Source organism: Poecilia reticulata, linkage group LG19 (assembly GCF_000633615.1).
Source record: "Poecilia reticulata strain Guanapo linkage group LG19, Guppy_female_1.0+MT, whole genome shotgun sequence".
Classification (NCBI taxonomy): Eukaryota; Metazoa; Chordata; class Actinopteri; order Cyprinodontiformes; family Poeciliidae; genus Poecilia; species Poecilia reticulata.
Window position 1 is genome coordinate 14,196,815 of NC_024349.1, and position 21,813 is coordinate 14,218,627.

Consider the following 21,813-nt stretch of genomic DNA (forward strand, 5'->3'; position numbering starts at 1 on the left):
GTAGAAACTGGATTGGCTCGAAGACTGAGTTGAAAAACATTTAAGTCTTGATTTATAGATGAGATTTAAGTGGCTTAGCCGACAAAAATCAGGTACTTGTCAGAAAATGTGTTGTAAAATTGAGAATGAAGCAAACATTCAAGCATATATAAACCACTTTATATTCATTCCAAAATATGACTTAACCCCTTTTTATACTTAAAAATAGAGATTTTTCCTTTTAAGGTGTAACGATATATAAAAGCCTGAATTTGAATTGAAAGATCCAAATTGAGGCTTTATTAGAATTCAACAGCTTCAACAAATTTATGAAATTTGACTTTATGATTATGTGCGTTTCCTTCAGCAATGTGTAACTGACAAAAGTATAAAATAAAACTTATCCATTTATTGCAATTCTCCACTTAGTTGGAAAACTAGAGTGGACTGTTGTGGGGTGGAAATCAAATATATTTAGCACCGTTATTAATAATAAAAACCAGAGTTTTCTTTGAGTTTGGATCAAATCATGTTTATTAATGTGTTCAGGAAATCCCCACAGAAACAGTTTACAGGGGAACTTACAGATTTACAATCATTCTTGACAGAAGTGCCAGCTTTAACCCCCATGGTTCAACACTGAGGACGCCTGCTGAGTCTCAGCACCAGGTAACTGCACACCGATTCCCCTCAACAGGTCTGCCACCGAGTCCTTCCAGCTCGCTGCCAACAGAGGAAGAGGAGGAGGACTGGTGTTGTACTCCTCAATCTTTAAGTATGCAGCAACACAAATGAGGAGTATTAGCCTGTAAACACCCAGACATTCCAGCCATTTTTCCTCTCTTCTTGTCTAGACCGTTCACAGTTAAAGAGCCTTCATTTTTGGTGCCAATCCTTCATCCCGACTTTGAAAGCTAAAACAGCTGGATGCTTTCAGGTTTCAAAGAAAAACCGTCAACCGTTGGTGAAGAACAGAAAAAAGAAAAATCAGGTCAGGCCCTCAGAGATGCTCTTACTACGTCCATGTTCAGGATTTGTCATACTGCTCAAATGCATTTGGTTCAGCAGTCATTGTACAATATAAATGCTAAAACTAATGACAGAAAAAACAAACATGTAACATCTCTTAAAGGAATAATGTGAAGCTCCTGTTCTCAGGCTTGAGTACGAGTGTGAGAACGCCATCAGAACGATTTATCAGACTCAAAAGATCCAATTTACTCCGGGGAATTAAAAGGAGGGCTACCGAGGGAGCAGAAAAGACGAGGGCTGCATACGTAAACTGACAGAATTTGACTTTTATTTGAAGATTGTTGGCTTGCCTTGTGCTTCGGGGAGAAAGTTAGTGTCCACTGGAGAGCCATCAATAGGAATAATCTGCTATATTTCCAATATAATAATAATAAAACAAACAGCATGATTTTCAAATGACACCAGAATGACCGAGGATGAACCGCTTTTTTTTTTCCTTCTATTTTTTTTCCTGTATTTTCCAACTCTTTTTTTTTTTTCCTTTTGATTTTGCTTTGACCTGATACAGGTTAAGATGCAATTTACTGAATCTCTTACTGGTGGGTTTCAAAATCAAGGAGGTTAAAATTAACATTTAGCATTCGATCTACACTGGGTGAGCGTTTCTACTTATCACAGATCAGACTAAAGGGAGGAGAGCTTACACCCTTGCTCTTTCTTTGCCGTATGAAAACCATGCTTCCTCTGCGGAGTTAGGGTGGGGAGAAGGGGGCCGTGCAAGACTGAGAGTGGGGGTAGGCCGAGCAGGGAGGAGGCTGACGTCGGTGGATGGAGAAGGGTCTTGAAAACCGGACTGCTGATTCCACAGGAGGTGTGTAAAAGGCACGCCAGGGTTACTCCCAATCCCAGCCGACACACACACAAAGACGCCTTCATGCCCACACACACACACACACTCATTCACTCTTGTACACACACACCACCCGCAAACACACACGCACACACAGACACAAGCAGCACAGGCTCGAGCCCCGAGAGCACAGACGGAAGAGGAGAAAGCAGGAAGGAAGTTCTCGAAAGAAAAGAGCCGGGTCGGTCCGGGGAACGGGGGTAGAGATGGAGCAGAGGGGGCCGGGGTCCGGTGCTGCAGCGGTGTCGAAACAGAAAAAATAAAATAAAAATAAACCACAAACAAAGAAAAAAAAAAAGGAAAAACAAAACAAAAAACTGGTGGAATGGATCATTTCTGGTTCTTCAGCTGGTTGGAGAGCCAGTCCAGGCCCTCGTAGAGACCGTCTCCGCTGGTGGCGCAGGTGGCCTGGATGTACCAGCTGCGCTGACGCAGAGCGTGTAGGCCCAGCTTGTCTGTGATCTCTGCAGCGTTCATGGCGTTGGGGAGATCCTGGAGGAAGGAATGCACATAGTGATCTACTGCTGGAAAACTTTGTACATTTGAACCAATATCTATGTTTATTCTGGTGAATTAATAACTCCTACTTAGCTTCTTATAAAATAATTTTATGACTATTCTAACCATCTGAGGTCTAACAGTTTTCCAACTCAGTTCACGCAACTTGTATTTAAAGAGAATCTGAGATCAAACAGCTTCATAATGCTTCTTATGAAAAACGTTTGTGGCTGAGCAGAAAATACACTTATTTTCTGAGCAGAAAATACACTTATTTTCTGCACACCAGATGAGGTGTGGAAGTTGTCAAATGAACATGAAAAGCGCATCAGGGAACCAAAAATGTGACTCTTACCTGTTTATTTGCAAAAACAAGCAGCACAGCGTCTCTCAGTTCATCCTCAGCCAGCATTCTGGACAGCTCCTCCCTCGCCTCATTCACCCTCTCCCTGTCGTTGCTGTCCACCACGAAAATAAGCCCTGCAGAAATAAGCAACGTCTATCTGAGCGGATATCAACCTTCATGAAACTTTGCCAACACATTCTGGCTGCTCCACATCAAAACAGTCATTTGCAATATAAATATCACATTCACTGATATTACGACGACAAAATGTTTATGATATATTGTGGGGAACCTCAACATATCTCTTTCGCATTTTCTCATTTATGACCCGACTGCACAGCCAATTCAAAGAGTTTGTTACATTAATAATTAACTTCAGTTTGGTTATAACTGCCTGGGATTTAATAACCAAAACTCATTTCAGTATAACACTGAGGAACTTGAAATGTAAACATACCTACTGTGCTGCCAAGTAAAGCAATACTTGGGTGACAAAGCAAATAAAAACTCAAACCGATGATAAAATATTTAGATGAATCTTGAGAACTCTCAGATCAGTAAATGACAAACATAACAGCAGCTGCATAACACTTGATTGTGCTCTTCAAAGTAGAAAAACGAAGCAAAATATATTTCATTAAAAAGTTCAAACTATATTCATTTAGATAAGTGTAGAAAACCCTGAGCTGACCAATACAGCACCTTATATAAACATAGATACTTTCTGGAGTCACAAGAAAAGCAAAATGTCTAACAACTGTGGTAATTACATACAATTTGTTATTAATACGGTTATCCAATCCACTGCTTCACTTTTAACAGATAGAGGATAATGTTATGTCTGCGATCTGAGACGGTCATTTGATATGCGGTGAGTTCAGTTAAAGAGACGGAGCGTTCCAGCCTCAGGACTTACAGGCAGAACAGGGGAAGTTAACCCAGGTAACTGCCAACATTGTGCTTTCCCACTTTTAAATCTATGAATTGGAACAATTTAAATCACTCAGAGTTTTATGGAATAAGAGCTTTGCAACTACTGCCCAACAAATGAGCTAAACCTTAGACAGAGCAAAACCACTTTTAAACAAATATTTCAAGCAGTCCATTGACCAAAGAGGACTAAAGTGCTCCAACTCTCTTCAATCATGACTTTAACTTCATGGTACATAAAAAAAATCTTCATCAAGATGCCAAACCTATATTAGTAGTTTGTTGATTTTTCTAGGAACACAACTAGACGGCAATCACGCTCTACAGTCCATAGCATTTTCTGATGAATTATATTTCAGGAAAGGGAGGAGTCAAACAATACATCCTTTCAGAATGGAACAATGGAGCATGAGTCACTGGTTCACTTGCTTTAAAATCATCTTCTATGCACCAACAAGGCCACCTATAGGCAGAAGTGAACACGGTCAAGATGAAGTCACCCCTCACCTTGAGTGTTCTGGAAGTAGTGGCGCCACAGCGGCCTGATTTTGTCCTGACCGCCCACATCCCACACCGTGAAGCTGATGTTCTTGTATTCTACCGTTTCAACGTTAAAACCTGCAGAAGGAAGAAAAAGCACTGATGAGTCACTGGCTGACGGGTCTTTGAAAAAAGTCAAGGTCCTGAAAGTTGAGGATGAACTTGTTCCACATAAACCTAGAAATTCCACCTGCATGCAGTTAAACATTTCTGAAAGGGTTCAGTTATATCATCATTCAGTAAATTACACAAATACTACCAGAGTCAGTAATAGTCTGACACAAGTCAAGGACTAAACAATTTTATCTAAAACCAGTGACCTCAAGTGCTGAGACATTTATATGTGATTGCAAAAAAGAACTTACATTATATTCAGATCTTTAAGCTGGCACAAAAACTGTTTAAACATGCAAGACCTTTATTTTGTTACTTAAAATTGTATCATGATCCATTATGTAGGCATCTCAAAAAAACATTTTATCTGTACAGCCAGATAAAGAGATAAAAAAAAAATCCATACCAATAGTGGGAATGGTGGTGACTATCTCTCCGAGCTTCAGTTTATATAGGATTGTTGTTTTTCCAGCAGCATCGAGGCCAACCATTAAAATTCTCATCTCCTTTTTGCCGAACAGGCCCTTGAATAAGCTTGCAAATACATTCCCCATGTTGGCAAAGCTGAAAAAGCGGAGAGAAAAACCGTTAGGGGGTGTAACATCTTTAAGCACTCAGTTGTGTACGGATAAGTGCAGGAATTAAGTAAAATGTAAAGGGTGCATTCTGTTCCACAAAGAGGAAATTATGAACAAAATAAGAGGGATGACTTAAAGTACTTCTGGTAGGACAGAAACAACCAGCATGGGGAATCACATTTCTGCTTTCACCAAAATCTGTTTTCACAAATATACACAGCCACAAAATTTTGAGTCAACAGAAAAAAAAAAAAAAACTTTGATGAACTGGACAAGTATAAGATTTTTTAGAGAACCTACAAACAAGAAATGAACAGTTCTTTGACTGTTCATTTCAGTCTTTTTAATAAATCAAAAACATATTTTTAATCAATCAAAAACATTTCACTGCCATGAATACTAAATTCGTACACAATGGATAAGTATACCTTTGTTTAAGAATAGATAATGGAAGGAGGTACAGCCTAACCTATTGTAACTTAAAAAATTTTTACTGCAAATTTACTGATTGATAATCAGATTCTACAGTCAAGCATCCAAAATAATCTCCCAGTTATGTCTGCATTTGGAAGACTCTCTCAAACAAGTCACAAGAGTCAGCTGAATCACTGCAGCACCACAAAAAACTAAAACTAAAAAAGACAGAATTCAATGCAAAACGTTAAACTTTAGAGCTGATAATCAAATGGCTTCTAGAAATCAAGAGAACTCAGCATAATTTATGTAGTTTTGGCAATACACCTCAAGATGTAATACCAAAAAAAAAAAAGAAAACTGTCAACCTTTTACAGCCAAAACCTCATTAAAAACTGATGAAATGAGGCAAAATAAGTCTTCAAAAAAATGCTCTGCAGAACTAAGTAGCTTGGTGTGCTGAAACAAGCTTATCTATAAACATTTATTAGAACCAGACAGAACCTATTCTCACATCTACTTAACACTTTGATGCAGTAGCACATTAAGGATGTTAGGATGAGGTTTAAGGAATAAGGAAGCAAAGTTGGATCAGACTGTAGTGCTCTGAACATCACCGATGAGCAGGTAACTTAAGCTACAATAAAAGAAAAGTGGTGAACAATTCATTTTCTGTCCCCGATTCATCTTCCATTTTAAGATCTGATCTTTCCTAAGGAATACTGCAATGATGAACCTTTCAATTTCGGCCAAACAAACCACTTAAGTTTCCTTACAAACTTTTAAACTCTTCCATATACTTGAAGCTTATGTTTTTAGGGACACGTAAAACAAAAATCTATTGATCTGACATCTCTGCACACTTGTCACTAGTCCCCTAAAAAATTATAAAATAATTATTTTACGAACATACCTGTTCCTCAAGTGACGAACTGTGTTGTAAAATAAAGTGGAATTTTATTGAAAGAAAAGTCAACATAAGATTTGAAATTGCAAAAGTTCAGACAATTTTTTTCCCCCGTTTTATCTATGACCAATTTGTCGGCTTTTGTTCAAATCCACAGCTAATCAACAATTCTACAATATTTCCTTACTCAATTGTTAAAGTCAGTTTATTTCACCGGGATCTGAGCAAAACTAAAACGGATTTTATAGGCCGCTACACTGATCGAGCTTTCGTTCACCCGGATAAGCTTAATAGCTAACGAGCTACTTGATAAGAAAGGCCTGTTCTAACTGGTAAACCTGGTATTAGTAACAGGAATAATGTAAAATTTTTTTAGTTTTAGTTATTTGTTTATAGCTTGACCTCAAACTAAACAAACATTTACGAGTGGTAGGATGGACAAGAATAAAAACACAGTTAAATCTAAAGTAAACGGAGTGTAGCTTTAGCCACGTTAGCTTCACCAAGGGCGGATGCTTTGGCTAGCCGCTAACTGGATTCGTTGACAATTTAAAACTTAGCGCATTTTGACCCACGACAACACACAACGGAGGTTTACAACACTCACATATTTTTAACAAACGTAGTTACAACCGAAGCCCAGTTCGGTAAAAGGAACCCGCAGTGGCTGCTTTCAGCTCGGCCGTGACAGGAACTGCTGTAGCGCGCTAGCTGCCGTTAGCGAACTGCCGCGTCACTGCTCAGAGAACACAGTGACGTCACTCCAAACGCCGCTCAAATCGATCAGTTCGGACATTAAGACTTTTATCACACACATTACAACATTAAAGTACAAAAATAAACGTATTTTAGTCAGTTATTACCTTTACAGAGACGACAACCCGATCTTTGCGTTATCTTTCACTGTCACTCCAAAATGGCGTCTTGCGCAACCAGGGAGACACCGGCGTACTTCCCACTTTGAAGCCACGACCAATCGCAGCGCAAATAGTGTAACTGATAACCCGCCTTGGTTATCCAATGGTCCAATCAGGGCAGCGGCACATCCTTGTGCGCACAGTGTACAAAATGTCGAGGAAGTGATGCCGATATGGCAAGCTAAAGTACCATGGAATACTTGATAGCACACATGCATACTTTATATTTTCTTTGTCCATATGCTTCCTAAATCCAAGATGTAATTCATATAAAATCAGCATTTTATAAAATGTGGATTAGTTTTAGGAGTGAGTTTTATAACAATAAAATCATGACTATGATTTCAGTGCATAAGAAATACCATTTTTTAAGAAAACACAAATGTGCTTTTTGGGTCAAAGAACATTTTTAAATCTGTTATGTGTAGCTGACATATTCACTTTACATTTAAAATAAAATAACCCCTAAAGTGCACTCAATCCAGCTGGTTCTGAATAAGCATCTTGCTAAAGTCTGACTTCTTGCTGAAAGCACCAAAACACAATGTTAGAACGTTTACTGGGTATAGGTTTTCTTTTAGATTTCTTAAAAAGAATTATATTAGACATCTTTAACAAGAAAATATTAAAGGGGTAAAATTGTCAGTAATCAAGCCTTTTTATTCTAAATTAGAAGTGAGTTATAGTGGGTATCTGAAGCCACTAGATGCATGTATAGGAAAATAAATGTCCTTTCTGACCTGGAAGAACTAAATCAGAAAAAGTTACCACACAAGTCTAGCCTGGTCTGTAAAAACAAACTCTAGTGACCTAGTTGTTTTTTAAAAACATACCTTATTTATTAATAATTAAAATGTAATGCGTGTCTATGACAATTATTATTCTGTCAAAAGCAGGACTCAGCATTAGAACAGTGGATTGATTATATGTTACAACAATCTACCATACTTGGCCTAACGAGTCATTCCAGTTTTAGGACAGGCACTCCTGAAGTTGATGATCTAATAGGCCACATTGCCAATTGTTGCAACTTCCTGATGCTTATTACTGTGTTCATAGTCATTCTGAAAAAGATTCTGTGAACATCTGCAAATGGTTTTGACATTACAGCACCAGTACATAAAGTTTTGCATGTTTGCTTTTGAGGCTAAGCAACCTCTGGTGGAGAATACCTTTAGACAGTTAATATTTATCCTCAACCCACAGAGCTTAAGTTGAACTCACACAATAACTGCCAATTTGACTAATAATACAACAAATAAAATAAAAAAACATTAAAAATGATCACAAGATGGAAAGTGTTGGCATGAATCACAGAGATCCAAGAGAACTACCTAAAGAACATCTGGTGTATTTGAAAGTCACAGAGGTCAGCTAAAGGTCGTTAAATGAACTCAAGACCACCAACAGTGGCAGGAATGAAAATAACAGCAACAACAATAACAAAAATCACCTAGGTGATTTTAAATAATGACGAAACAAGAATAGTGCACTCATAGCATACCACCAGAAAGTTTCTGTACGTTTACAGATTGATGAAGACATAAAAAAAAAAAACAAGAATTCCCTTTAATTTGTGATCAGAAATTTTACTTTAAAGTCCCTTTAATTAAAGATGTAATATTTCAAGTTTAGTCTAAGCGTAATAGTATTTCAGTACTATTACGCTTACTATGGAAGAAGCTGCTTTGGTAAATCAGTTAGTCATAATTTTAAATAAGTTACCTTTGGAATAATATCTGAGCAATTGTTTTCTCATGATGTAAATATCTTATTAAAAATTAAGTCATGTTCCGTTCATCTAAAATCTAACTCTCACTGTGTTCAATGGCAACACTCTCCCATTTCAGGTTTTAAATCCTGATAATATCATGGAAACCATGTGACGAGCCACATGATCACATGTGAAACACTTCCTGACACGTAAGAGATTGAAAGCTTTGCTTGTTTATTAGAGCTGTAAACATTTACAATGTGTTATATGTGCTGATGTCTGGGCAAACATTTAAAGCTTTGGTCAAGTGTAAGAACGCATCTGAACAAAGCAATGACTCGGAAACGCAGCAAAAAGCAATACTTCAGTTTTAGAGATAGAAGCAACACAGAACAAAAAAAGTGCATTTTCCTCACATCTTAAAGCCTCGAGGAAAACGCTGATAAAATTCGTGATCTAAATCCTAAGACTTGTGTTTGACCAGCAAAGAGAACTCGCAGAGCAGCTGAGAACTAGTTCTATTTCCAGTTGTAGACCTGACGGGAATGGGAAAAAAAAAAAAGAAGGTAAGCCCACAACAGAGCTAAAGCAGGAAAATAATCTAAAACAACCAAGGTGTCACCGTTCCCCTATTTGTTCACAGTTTACAGACACTTTGACTGGAAAAATGATATTTGTGCAGCTATGTAAATAATCAGTTGTGTGGCTGCACAGACGAGGGCAAGGCAATAATCTATAAGTTAGAATATTTACTGCTGAATAATAGAAACGCATTTAAAAAATAATAACACTGCATATTAGGAACACCAGCAGTAGGTGGGAAATTCGCAGACAAACATACTTGTATAGATATAACATTTCTAAATACATGTGTTTCATAATAAATCTACGGTTTTCAAAAGGTCTTTAGCTGCATGTTGGCTTAGCTTTTTTTGAAACTGCAAACGTCCTGGATTTTTAGCACGACCGACAGACGCAAAACAAAGCGAGCAGCAGTGCTGCTGCTGAGAGAGGTCACAGGTGAGACGTATCAGAGTTCGCAGACGGATTAGAGGAAACAATGGGTCTGAAACGCCCATCTAAAACCAATTCTGAAAGACATCAAATGTAAGGCACAAAATCATTTGTTTCATTTAAAGAGCCAAAGGCATCAGCTGCAGATAATCACAACTGGACATTGAGGCCTGGGAACACAAAGCCTGGTCTGGTGAATATCTGCCGAGTGTGCAGAAAGGTGTTTGAACAGCGAGAATCCTCCGTGGGCCTCGCTGCCTTGTAGCAACAAGCCAGTCCTGCTGCAGCAGGATGTTGTAAAGAAAGTCTTTTGTTCCAACAGTACAAATATATATTTTTTCTGTTTACTAGCCACAGTCCTCCTGGAGTTTCCCCATCATGTTATTCCCACAGCAGGATGTCATCATAAAGCTTATGAGAGTTTGTCAGCCACCTCCATATATTGTGAAGATAAGAATGAAGAAGTTCAGAGGTCCCAGGTCACAACAATGTGACATTCCTTCAAGTTCTGAGCATTTTGAGTTCTTGTGCTTTTTTTTCTCTCCCTCTCTTTTTTGCGACAAAATTAGCTTAACTGACTACTAAATATCAGTCTCATTCTCTGAGCTCCAGCTTGCCATCTTGGACTCTCCAGCTCCAGCGCTGACATCTGTCAGGAGCAGGAACGCAGCGGAACCACGATCCCGATTCACTGATCTCTTCCTCGAAGGACACCGTCTTTCTGTCCAGAGTCTCCAAAGTGAAGGTTTTCGCTGAGATCTGAGAGTCACATGGGAGGATTTGTGAGGATCGAGGGCAAGCTGAGGCGTCAACAGCTCAACAACCTGGAAACATAAGCTGTACTCCGAGAGCATCTTCCAGTTGGACGCAGAACTAATCAAGCCTCATTAGTTGGAAGAATTTGAAACTGTTCAGGTGTTAGCAATAAATAAATGACAATTTTATTCAAATTAAACAATAAATCCTCCTTTAATTGACAAGCTGCTTTCTTAAAATTATACAACCCCCTGAATAAAACTGAACACACATCGTTATGTTGATGTTTCATTCCATGCTAGAAATATGTTTCAGTCAATAAAAGAGATCATAAACACTGGACAGACAGCAAAAGACGTACAGTCAGACTTGCTGGCAGCACACTGAGCTTTCAAGTTTTCACACTACAAGACAGATATTAAATTTCTGAAGGCCGCCATGACAAACCTCCAAGATTTGCACCACTACTCACCTGAAAGCACAAGAATAATCAGCTCCAATCTGATCATATCTATATGAATTCGCCAGAGACTCTCATATGAACATATGCTGAGATGATGTTGAACCTCTCAGCATATGTTCATACCTGAAACAGCAGGTTCATACCTGATCACTGATCCCAATGGCAACATGACCCACTTTGACTTTCCGCCGTTCTTTGATCCTAAAACACTTCCCTTGAAGGTCCTCTATCCAGATGTCAACACCTGGAATTTGTCAGAGTTTTTTTTTTTATTTTTTCTTTTAAATTCAATCAACCAGTTCAATAGTGTGCAAATATAGTGAAGGACTTTTACAGTGAAGTTACCCTCAAAGCATCGTGGCGATGTTTGATCGGCTGAAGGTATCCACACCAACTGTCCACCGGAGTGACTGTTGCAGGAAGAAAACACTCCAGAACTGAGGTCATCAGATGAATGTTCTGAGTCCTTAAATATACAAAAATATTCTTAAAAATGGCCTTAGTGGCGACTTCTTCGCCGTCTGCTATAAGTATGACTTTGTGCACCTCATCTATCTGCGACGTGTCCGAGCAGCTGAAGCAAGACGGAGGTTCATCTCGAGGTTCTGGGGATGGAGTCTGGACTGTGGTCCCTATAGGAACATCTGAAAAGAACATTTTACAGTGAAAAGAACATTTTACAGTGAGGAGTTAAGAGTTGAAACCAGGAGTTATTCTTCATCTTTCTTAGGGAAGACAGGGTTAGATATTATGACTGAATACAGTAAATATGTATTTTATTTTTATAACTAATTTAGACTCTGAAGTAGTAAAACATCCCATTCAGCACTTGAAAAGGTGATACATATGGTTGTATAACAATACAACATTGGAAAACATTGTTAAACTGAGTTGTTGTTTTACACATGATCTCAACCTCCTACTACATTGTTTAATGAACAGCTGTGGGGTGTCAAATTAAATTTAGAAAACCACAGTTTTGAATAATCTGTCCAATGAGAATATTTTTTTACTATACTCCCATCCGAATACTATAATACAGACTTAATCAAACTTTCAACATTGCTGTCACTGTTTGGGACGCTTTCTTTGGCCAAATATCTGCTCAAGAAGTCAAATGTTTTGCCATTCTTGACAAATTATTAACAGATGTTTCTATGCTCACCATCTCTGAGATATTCCAGCTCCTCTTCTGAACCCCATGGAGCTTCATCTGTATGCAGGCCTCTCTGCAGCAAAGGGAAAAAGCCTTTGAGCGTACGTAGATACTCAGTGGAGCCAGAGGAATCCCACTCTTCATCCTCCTCCTCCCAGTCTCCCTCATAGTCCTTATCGGTTTTCAGCCACTTCTCCTGAATGCACTCCTCTTCCACAGCCATGTATATGTCCACCTCTGACTCAGAGCCGGTCTCCAACTCCTCGTCGTAATAATCATCTCGCAGGGATTTCGGATGGGAGTTCCACTCCCCTGTTATGACATCTGTCTCTGCGATGTCACCCGTCCACTCAGCCGTGTCCTCGTCCACTGCTACAGTCCTCCAAGGGCTCACCCAAAACACAACTGGGTCTGAGGAAGTGGCTTGGGATGATGATGAGGAGGAGGAGGATGATGATGATGGTTCTTTGGGGGGAAAGAGTCTGTCTTCCAGTTGGCCACGATGCAACTTCTCACAGGCGGCTTTGATGGAGGAAGAGCTCAAACCTCCAACTGTATGTAAAAAATATTGTTATAAAGTTAAGGTTGCTTTCAACCAGTTACTGATCTGATTACTTGAACATTTAGTGTTACTAACCAAAGCCTAGTATAGGTTTAACATTACCAAATGCTAAGTAGCCAGTTTACAAAGGTAAAATCTAAGAATAGAATGGGTAAGCGCTACAACCTAACTAATCCCAAACTATCAGATAGACAATGATTAAAGCTAACAGCTACTTTGAATCAAGCTAACCATTACCCAGAAGAATAACAAAATTTACTATCAATTATGATTAGGGCTGTAGTGATACAATAATCTTACGATATGGTACACGATATTCTGCTCACGCTACGATATATATTGCGATATTCAGCAAACGATACAATTCAATACACTTTTGGGATTTTCTAAATGATTTTAGAGGGACAGAGTGATTTTGGTGACATTTTGTGCCTGTTACAGAGTTGGATTTAATTAATTTTACTGAAAACTGATTAAAAGCACCAACTACACAATACCTGGCTCTGGTTGGACAATGTCACAAACTTAAAGTCGACAGCTGGACAAAATGAATCAAAGAAGTACTGAGAAAACATGTTTCTTTTAATTGAAACAGTACAAACTGTAGCTTACATGCATTTGTAAAGTAAATAAAGTGCACCAAGTACCCTGCTCTGAATAGTCTGATACCTTTTTAACCTTGACATTAAACATCTGAAGGAATCACTCTTAGACTGATGACCTAATCACTCTCCCGGCGAAGCAAGCAGTGAGTGAGCAAGGTGACAGTTGGATGTTACAATACTTGTGGATGAATATCGTTTTTTTTTCTAGGAAAGAAAATATCTTTATATATCGCAAAATCGATATTATTACACAGCCCTAATTATGATACCAGCAACTTTGAGTTAAGCTAACAGGCACCCAGAACAGCTACTCAGAGTTAAGATATTTTTCTCAGAATCAATCTCACAGTGACTCAATAAACTACTCCAAGTCGAGCTAACAGTCAAAGTCAAACTTTGATAGAATCCCATCCATCATAATGTTACAATGTAACGTGTGAACCTGCTCTGAGGGCTTTGGTAGTTTTTCTCCTGAGGTCCTTGGCCGACGCTCGTCTGTCCGGGTCCTTCCGCAGTCCAGCCCTAAACACGTTGGCTGTGAAGTTGTTACAGTCGGACGGCACCTCCCACAAAGGTGGAGGCTCGTTGACAATCTGTGACAAAAACACAACAAGAACCACGATTATTGATTTTCGTCGATGTTTGTCCAGTCCAGTTTGAAAGTAACTCTAAAGAAGACATTCTGACCTGGAGACACAGTGGATGCGAATAGTAGCGCGTCCACGGCTGGCACCCATTGAGCATATGCAGCAGCATACAACAGCTGCTCCACACATCTGCCTTGGAGCACACTTGATCTCCTCGAGCCACCTCCGGGGCCATGTGAGTCTCTGTGCCAGGAAAGGCTGTTCCTGCAAATACAAAAAAAAACAACAAAACAAAACAAGAACTGAAGTTATATTTCAGAATTAATATTTATCGATTTAATGTGAATTTATACTACCATACATTTCTTTTATTGACACTGCATTGACTCCAAAATAAAATACGTTTGACTTTTTTTTTTCCTATTGCACATGAAAATAGTATGACGTGCACACTGACTTATAATGAAATATTAAATATATTTAACCAACGCAATAAGGGAACAAGGTTTATTTATTTATTTATTTATTTTGGTTGAGGTTTGCTCCAAATGTTTGTAGTAAACTTAGGAAAGAGATTACTCCCTGACACAAAGAGACCAGTCATTTTTTTAGATGAAACAATTGCAAAATGTGTTCAGACAAGTTCATATTTTCTGTTTCTTTTTCCCTGATTGACACCACAGTAGTGAAAGTAAAACGTACTGAGAGGAAGTTGCTTTGGGTGTGTTTCCACTGCAGAACCCATGGATAACCAGGCAAAAAACACTAAAACCACCACAGGAAATAGCCAAAAATTAGCCAAAAAACAGAGAGAAAGGTTTTGGAAAGTCCCTGAACTGAAGTTGGAGCTTTATATATTTGATGTATATGTGATGATTATTATTCTTGATCATTTGTTTATGACATTTGACTAAATGTAATGTCAGTTGTTTGTTTCACAGTTGACATGTGGAAACGTACAATGTAATTGTAATCATAAAATTGCACAAATGTAGCTGCGAATTGAGATAAGATATCGAAATACTTTCTGCACAATTCTGCAAAACATGATCATATTTGAAGAGTATGTATAGTAAATTGAAAGTCACCATTTTTCCGACTCTTTCTTTCAATCTTTTATTGTTTATGCCAGCAGTGCTCTAGTCTAGACCACTTCAGCAATGCAAATTTGCATCTCAGCTTTCTGCAGACGTTTCAGCGTCAGCTCACCTCTAACTGCTTTAGTGCTCCGTCTGTTGTCATCCAACATCTCTGAGAGACCAAAGTCACAGAGGAACGTGTCTCTGCAGTCTGCAGACAGCAGCACATTGTCAGCTGGAATAAAATCAACACACGGGATTCAGTGTGGCAGCCCGTTTGCATTAGGCACTCTTTGTGATACATTGACTCAGGAACAGGAGGCTGTCGGTGACGGTCAGAGTAATGGGTACACAGAGGTTTCCTGCTGCTGCAGAAGTGACATTTCAAGCCATAATCTCCTGAAATAAATCACAAACGTGTGGTTTCACTTTATCCGTTCTCATCTTCAACTACACCGTGAAAGTGAAAACCGTGAAATCCTCTCAGGAGGGATTACTAAGGGCTAGGGGAGAGGTGTCTACCAGCTTTATTGTTGATAACCTTCAGTCTCTTGTCACCACAGAAAGTGAAGGATCACTGGTCACACGATAAAGATAGTTGCTGTTGTTATATCTCGTTTTCAGAAATAACAGTTTCGACTATGCTGATACTGACTGATTCCTTGCGTTGATCCTTACTAAAGCCGTCACTGAAAAATGATGAACCGCTCTTATTAATGCCGAGATGTATTCTCCCCATCAGGATTTTTGATTTCCAATTCTTCTCGTGATTTTAAAACCAATAAAAAATACATCAAAACCTTCAGCTGCATCATAAACGAAGAAAAATACATTACAAACAATAGCATCTTGGCTGTTTTGGGATTTTTGCTGAAGAAGAAGGAAAACTCCATAAATCGGCCCTATTTAGTTGTTGAGTTTTCTGTTTATATTTTCAAAATATTGATCTATAAAGACAAGTTATTCTGGATTTGTTTCTGTGAGATGAAGACCAACTCAAACTAAATTAAATAGCTTTTACCTCTGGATGTAAGGTCTGAACGCTGGCAATGGTAAGGTGATTAAAACAATAAAAAATAAAAAAAATAAAAAAAAAAAAATATATATATATATATATATATATATATATATAAATTTCCTGCCCAAAAATATCACCCTTGATTCAATAAATTCATAGATTATGTTTTTTGAGACTTTTACGGAAACGCACCTTTGACATCCAGGTGAACCACCTTTTTGTGGTGCAGGTGCTCAAGAGCCCCCAGTGTCTGATGAAGGTAATGCAGGGCTAAATCTTCGGGGAGGCAGGTCATCTCCTTTAGAAGCTGGGTCAAGCAAGCTGGAAAAGTTTGGCAAGTCGTGTTCATTCTTTCCGACAAAAGCACTTTTGAACAGATCTTAGTTCAGCTTACCTGGTTTTAGGTCCATGAAGAGTATGACGTTCAGCCCATCTCTCACCGCTCCAAACAGCTCCACAACTCGAGGGGAGCTGAGGGCGCTCCATGTCTTCACCTCCTCACTGCTGAAGTGACTCAGGGGAATCTGATTGGACCACAACATGGACAAGTGTCAGCTTTGTAGCCAATCCAAAAGACTTGGTGGAGTTTGACTCTCGGGTTGATTTCTGTTCTGACCCTTTTGGCAGCGCATTTAAAGCCACTGCTTTTGTCCCGAACACAAAACACGTCGCCGTACGAGCCGTTCTGGATGTGGTGAAGAACAAAGTACTCCTCTCCCTCTCTGTACTGAAAGCTGTTGGGGTGTAGGAGCTAAAAGAAGAAACAAAAATAGAAATGTTAAGTACCAAAACTACAAGAGAACCATGCTCGCTGCATGTAGTGCATATTTTTGGACGGTTATTTTGAAAGGTAATGTAACAATAATTTGAAGGTTGTTTTTCAAAACGTATAGTTAGTATAATTGAAACCTAAGCAACTGTGTGCAGAAAGTATGTAATAAAAGTATTTTATTTTCTGTCTGGAGGTTCCTAAATAGTGTGAGTTCCTAATTAATTCTGTCTCCCTTCAGTCAAAAAGAAGCTAAACTAGAGGAAAGCTTTTAGCTTAAGCTTGTCAGATGCATCTTACAAGCCTCAGACACGATTGATTACTAACCAGTCAATTTATGGTTTTTCAAGGAAGATATGTCATTTATAAAAAATCCCTTTTCTGACTCAATGGGAACATCAATATAATATGTGGCTGATTATGTAATGTGAGAAATTACAGTGTGTCTGGATATTGTTTAAACAGAAAAGAGGTTGTTCATAAAAAAAGAACCTTTTCTTAGAGAGAAAGTGTCCTGTCTTTTTCGAAAGACACATATAATCATTACTTCTGTTTTTGGTGGCCTTTGAGTTATGGATTGATGTCTGTGTTTGGGATTTCAAACAAAAATGTCCTTTCTTGTTGTCAGTGTTCTGGTCAATGCTTTTTTTTTTTTTTTTAGCTCACTTCTTTCTCTCATGTTTATATATTTTTTGTACATATTTTTATGTAATGTTGGACATGGAAGTAAATCTAACTGTCATGAAACTAGAAAGGTTAAAATATTGAACTACAACGTGGCGATTCTTGAGTAACAAGGTTTTTTTAAACTGTGCAACTATTTTGTTCTGTCATGTCAATAGTGACGTAATGAAAAAGAAACTAATAAATGTATATCTTACATGATGGAATATAAGTCCTTCATTGGCAGGTTTGGTGGTGGTCCAGGTATCCAGAATCTGTTTTATTGAGTTGTTAATGAAAGTTGAAATGAAGAGTTTTGGTATCTGCATCACTCTGCCTTTCAGCTCATCAAACTCCGAGTCACTCTCGTTAAACGTGAAAGTCGCCTGAGACGAGTCTGAAATTCCCTGCGAGCTTTCCAGAAACTCCGAGGAGTCAGAGTCCCAATTCGAGCGAAAACCAGAGACGTGCATCAAGTCAGAGGTCGGATCAGAAATGCTTGATTCTAATCCAGGCTGATCAGATTCACCGCAGCGAGATGAGTCTGACTCGCTCTCGTGACTGAAAGCAGATTCACAGTCACAGTCTGAGCCGTCTCTGTCATCAGAGCCGGACAAGTCGTCCGTCTGTCCAGACACGCGGGAGTCCGGCAGGCGGCAGGAGTCGGTGAACTGAGGAGGCGGTGGTATGATCCCAGTCGTCTTCAGCCAGTCGATCTCCTGCACCCACAAACCCTGGATGACCGGAGGCTCCCCTCCCTCCTCCTGCCTCTTCGGTCGGCTTCGAGTCTTCCTGCGCTGTTTCCTGTGGAGGTGTGGATGAAACGCTTCATCCAAATCTTCATCTTCTGTGTCGGATATTAAGGCAGCATCCTCACTAAAAGATCTGAAGACAAGAGGAAACATGCATCACTTGTTTAAGATTACATTTTTTGATTCTTCCAATACTGCAGTATATTTTCATCTGCAAATCAGGTTCTCTCTCTGGCACATTAAAGAGATTGGTGGCATTTAAATATCAAACAAAAACTTTAGAACATCTTCCAGATTTTTTTTTTTTATGCATCTTTTTTCTCTTTGGTTTACTGTTGCAATTCATAGGTCATTTATATCAGACAGCTAAAAATATCAGACTATTTGGAAAGGCGCAAAAAAATTAAACCAAACAGCTGGTTTGCTCTTCTGTTGATTTTACTAAAATTGATGGACGTCTTCAAGTCTACATGGGATTTTTTATTTTTTTTTACCTGAATGTCTCATCTTTCAACTTGTAAAGGTTTAATTTCAACAACATTTTGAAATTAAACTGTGATGTCATCAGTGGCGAACCTCAGAAACCTGGTGGGAGGTTTTTTTTCTCCCCAGAGCAGGTCAGAGGGCGTGCATACCTGCGCTTCTGGAGGAGGTGAGATCGCGGGCAGGGATTCTGAGTGTTGGACGGGCTGAACTCTTGAAAGTCCTCTCCTAAAAACAGAAAACGTTGTTTGGCTTTTTGCATGTTTATATAAGCGTACACGAGTCATTTCACCGCGTCCTAACTTAAAGCTTAATTGAAGCAAAAGATTAGCAGCCGTGGGTGTCAGACAAATTGTCAGCAGTTCTAGTTTTAGCTTTTTGTGGTGAGACGACTGAAATATTCAATGGAGAATAAAACATCAGTTGAGGACATTAATCCATAAAAGAGTCAAAGAGGAGGCCGACTCCTTCTTGGACATTTTAATTAATAGCTGTAATAATCTTCTAGCATAGAACTCACTCTAAAAATTTACGAACACAAAGAGCCTGTTTAATATAATGTCACAGCATTTTAGTTGGATTTCAAACTGGACTTTGACTTGGCCGCTCCAAAACCTTGTTTATCTTGTTTTCTTTAGTCACACAGAGGTCGACTTCTTTGCGACCATCGTCCTGCTTTTTGAAACTGACGGAGGAGTTCATGGTATCAACAATTACTGCAAGTCATCTAGGTCCGGGAGCAGATGCAACAAGATGTACACGTTTCAAAATGTTCCACTTTTATCTCGTCGGTCAAAAGAATAATTTCCCAAAATGTCCCTTTGTGACCAAATGGATTTGTCATCTTAGAGAAGTTTTGTTTGGCCTTCCATTCCAGGGAAGGTTTCCCCACTATTCCATGTCTTCTCAATCAAAATGCCTCAGAAACACATAGAAAGCGACTCTGTCCAGATTGGTGTACATGAGTGACTTTTGTTATTATCTATTCTTTAAATTCTTTCTATTGGTGGATATTGTGTTGCTGTCTGATATTTGTCAACTGGCTTCATGTTGACATAAAGGTTCCATTCGGGTGATTTCTTCATTTGACAGGTTTGGCCGTAATCAGTACTGGGTGTGGCTTGTACAAAAAAAAAAAAAAAAAAAAATCAGAATTTATTCATTATCAAATAAGTTGAGCAATATTTCACATAAAGTCAGGTTGGTTTGGATAGCTTTTATCACTTAAATAGTGCCACTAAGTGAAAACTGCTGTTTCTGTTATCCTTGTCTGAAATTAAAAATCTTTCTGCTGATCTGAAGCATTGGTGTTTCTATGTTCTTACTCTCAGCTTGTGCCACTATGGACACACGAGGAATCCCCTCCAGGTCATTTGTTATCACGTGTTTGGCGGTGCCGTGCTGCATCACACGGGTCAGATGTGGACCGATGGCCTGAACCAGTGACTCCGCTTCTTCCTCGCATCCTTGGCTGCTCTCTTCTTTGCCCAGAAAAGAGACCTCAGAGCCACCGGTAACAATGGTGAATGGTGTGTTGGAGTTCAATATCCTGGGAATGGCCATCTCTCTGTAACAGTCAGAACGCATTTACAAAGTGAAAACTAGAGGAAATTGGAGAAAATTTTAATTTTTAATTTTTATTAGATCAGACTAGACTAATATTAATATCTCTGCATTCAGATTTCACGTTTTAATCCCTAAATGTTGATGTCTAATCTCTCCTTTTTTTCCTCTGGACATGAGGTTTAATGTGTAAGAATGGCCTCGCTTCAGATGTACAGATAATCCATTATCAGATAAATCTACCCAAAGAACATAATTCCAGAAGTCTTAAGTCTGAACATTGTTTTTTTTTTGTTGATGTTCTATTTGCACACATTAAAGACAGCCTGCTGTGTCCTGTGATGACCTCTTAGAGTTTTTGGAGATTTCTTTGTAACATCCTGATTTTAGGGTGAACTCGCTTGGATCCCCAGATCTGGGCATGATGTCAGTTGTTTTGACACCTGAACATTTATTAAGCTTTTGTATTTTTTTTTTCTCTTTTTTTCCCTCCCCAATTGTGTTTTACTACAGTGATTTTAGGTTGTGATATCTTTGAGAAAATTGAACGTTTTTGTAAAATGCAAGTAGGAAAAAAAAAACACCTGGTTACTCCACTGGGTCCTGTTTAATAAGCAAACATTTTTCTGGTTTGACATTAAGGTTATTGAATTCCCACAATATCTCGCCCCCTCATCATTTAGTCATAATAGAGACAGATTTGCAATTGGCCGGCGCTTTAATGTTGTGGTATGCGGGGCGTGAATGAACGGACACCGGTCAGATTGGGTATAAATAGCTCCTAGAGGCAGCTACATGCCTTCCACCAGGCCATCCAGCTGTCAGAGTCTCTCTTCCTGAGCGCTCACCATGTCGACAGCAAACACAGACAGATCAAAACACACACGCACACACACACACACACTTCCCTCTCATAAAAGAGTGCTGATGCGGAGGGCACATGGGTGGCTGCAGTTTGATCAAATCAGAGTGTCAAACAGGTGGAGATCAACAGGTGTGTGGCTTGACCTGACAATAAACTCCACAGCTGAGATAATACGGATTAAATAAATTCTCTAGGAAATACAAAGAACCAAAGCAGCTTCAAAAACATTTCGAATTCCGTTTGAAATAATTTTTAACTGATCTAAACAGAGAAATGTACGTTACCTCAGAATAAAAGTCAGGTTGTTGCAGATTTCAGGTCAAATCCAATGAGTCAAAAAGACTTCTCAGTCTAAGTTTGTCCTGTGTCAAGTGTATAAGAGCTTCCTGAGAGTAACCTACCGGCTTTCTGCCCACGCAGGTCCTTCTGATTGGTCCTCCATGTGTTTGACTTATGAGTACCTACTGACCCCCCCACCCCACCTCTCCCCACACACATACACACCAACACACACACACACTCATATCAACACAGCAGTTTCCAAATGCTCCGGATTGAATCTGCATATGCCCTCAGTAGCACTTGGAGCATGCTTGGTATGTTGTTTCTGTCAGAGGAGGGAAAGTAGCTCAGATCATTCACTTGAAAACAAATTTAAA

The 21,813-nt window shown here is 39.0% G+C and overlaps 2 protein-coding genes across 4 annotated transcripts; both read right to left on the reverse strand.

Annotated features, from left to right (window-relative positions):
* Positions 1-495: 495 nt before the first annotated feature.
* On the reverse strand, positions 496-7,159 carry arf2b (ARF GTPase 2b). Of its 2 annotated transcripts, XM_008437199.2 has the most exons (6): positions 7,052-7,134; positions 6,796-6,924; positions 4,696-4,853; positions 4,143-4,253; positions 2,715-2,839; positions 496-2,353 (listed from the first exon to the last, which is right to left on the reverse strand). In XM_008437199.2, the coding sequence occupies exons 3-6, from the start codon at positions 4,841-4,843 to the stop codon at positions 2,192-2,194; spliced, it is 546 nt and encodes a 181-aa protein (XP_008435421.1). In that variant the 5' UTR covers positions 4,844-4,853; positions 6,796-6,924; positions 7,052-7,134; the 3' UTR covers positions 496-2,191. The 2 variants fall into 2 exon arrangements, with proteins under 2 accessions (XP_008435421.1, XP_008435420.1); XM_008437198.1 differs by lacking the exon at positions 6,796-6,924 and having other exon boundaries at positions 7,052-7,159.
* An 817-nt stretch (positions 7,160-7,976) lies between these two features.
* On the reverse strand, positions 7,977-21,558 carry map3k14b (mitogen-activated protein kinase kinase kinase 14b). Of its 2 annotated transcripts, none has more exons than XM_008437201.2 (15): positions 21,439-21,558; positions 20,052-20,293; positions 18,879-18,954; positions 17,710-18,376; positions 16,676-16,810; positions 16,454-16,583; positions 16,252-16,380; positions 15,172-15,252; positions 14,063-14,226; positions 13,818-13,968; positions 12,218-12,760; positions 11,599-11,696; positions 11,398-11,518; positions 11,196-11,296; positions 7,977-10,592 (listed from the first exon to the last, which is right to left on the reverse strand). In XM_008437201.2, exons 2-15 carry the CDS (start codon positions 20,287-20,289, stop codon positions 10,428-10,430), a joined length of 2,799 nt encoding a protein of 932 aa, XP_008435423.1. In that variant the 5' UTR covers positions 20,290-20,293; positions 21,439-21,558; the 3' UTR covers positions 7,977-10,427. The 2 variants fall into 2 exon arrangements, with proteins under 2 accessions (XP_008435423.1, XP_008435422.1); XM_008437200.2 differs by having other exon boundaries at positions 15,172-15,276.
* Between the last annotated feature and the right edge of the window lie 255 nt (positions 21,559-21,813).

Excerpts from the sequence above, each read along its gene's own strand:
- arf2b (XM_008437198.1), bottom strand. The coding sequence starts at position 4,843 with ATGGGGAATGTATTTGCAAGCTTATTCAAGGGCCTGTTCGGCAAAAAG. Across the intron at positions 4,254-4,695 it reads CACCACCATTCCCACTATTG|GTTTTAACGTTGAAACGGTA; the intron begins GTATGGATTTTT and ends TTCCTTCTGCAG. Across the intron at positions 2,354-2,714 it reads TTGTTTTTGCAAATAAACAG|GATCTCCCCAACGCCATGAA; the intron begins GTAAGAGTCACA and ends TCCTTCCTCCAG.
- map3k14b (XM_008437200.2), bottom strand. The coding sequence starts at position 20,289 with ATGGCCATTCCCAGGATATTGAACTCCAACACACCATTCACCATTGTT. Across the intron at positions 11,519-11,598 it reads ACACGTCGCAGATAGATGAG|GACTCAGAACATTCATCTGA; the intron begins GTGCACAAAGTC and ends TGTATATTTAAG. Across the intron at positions 11,297-11,397 it reads ATCGCCACGATGCTTTGAGG|GTGTTGACATCTGGATAGAG; the intron begins GTAACTTCACTG and ends GACAAATTCCAG.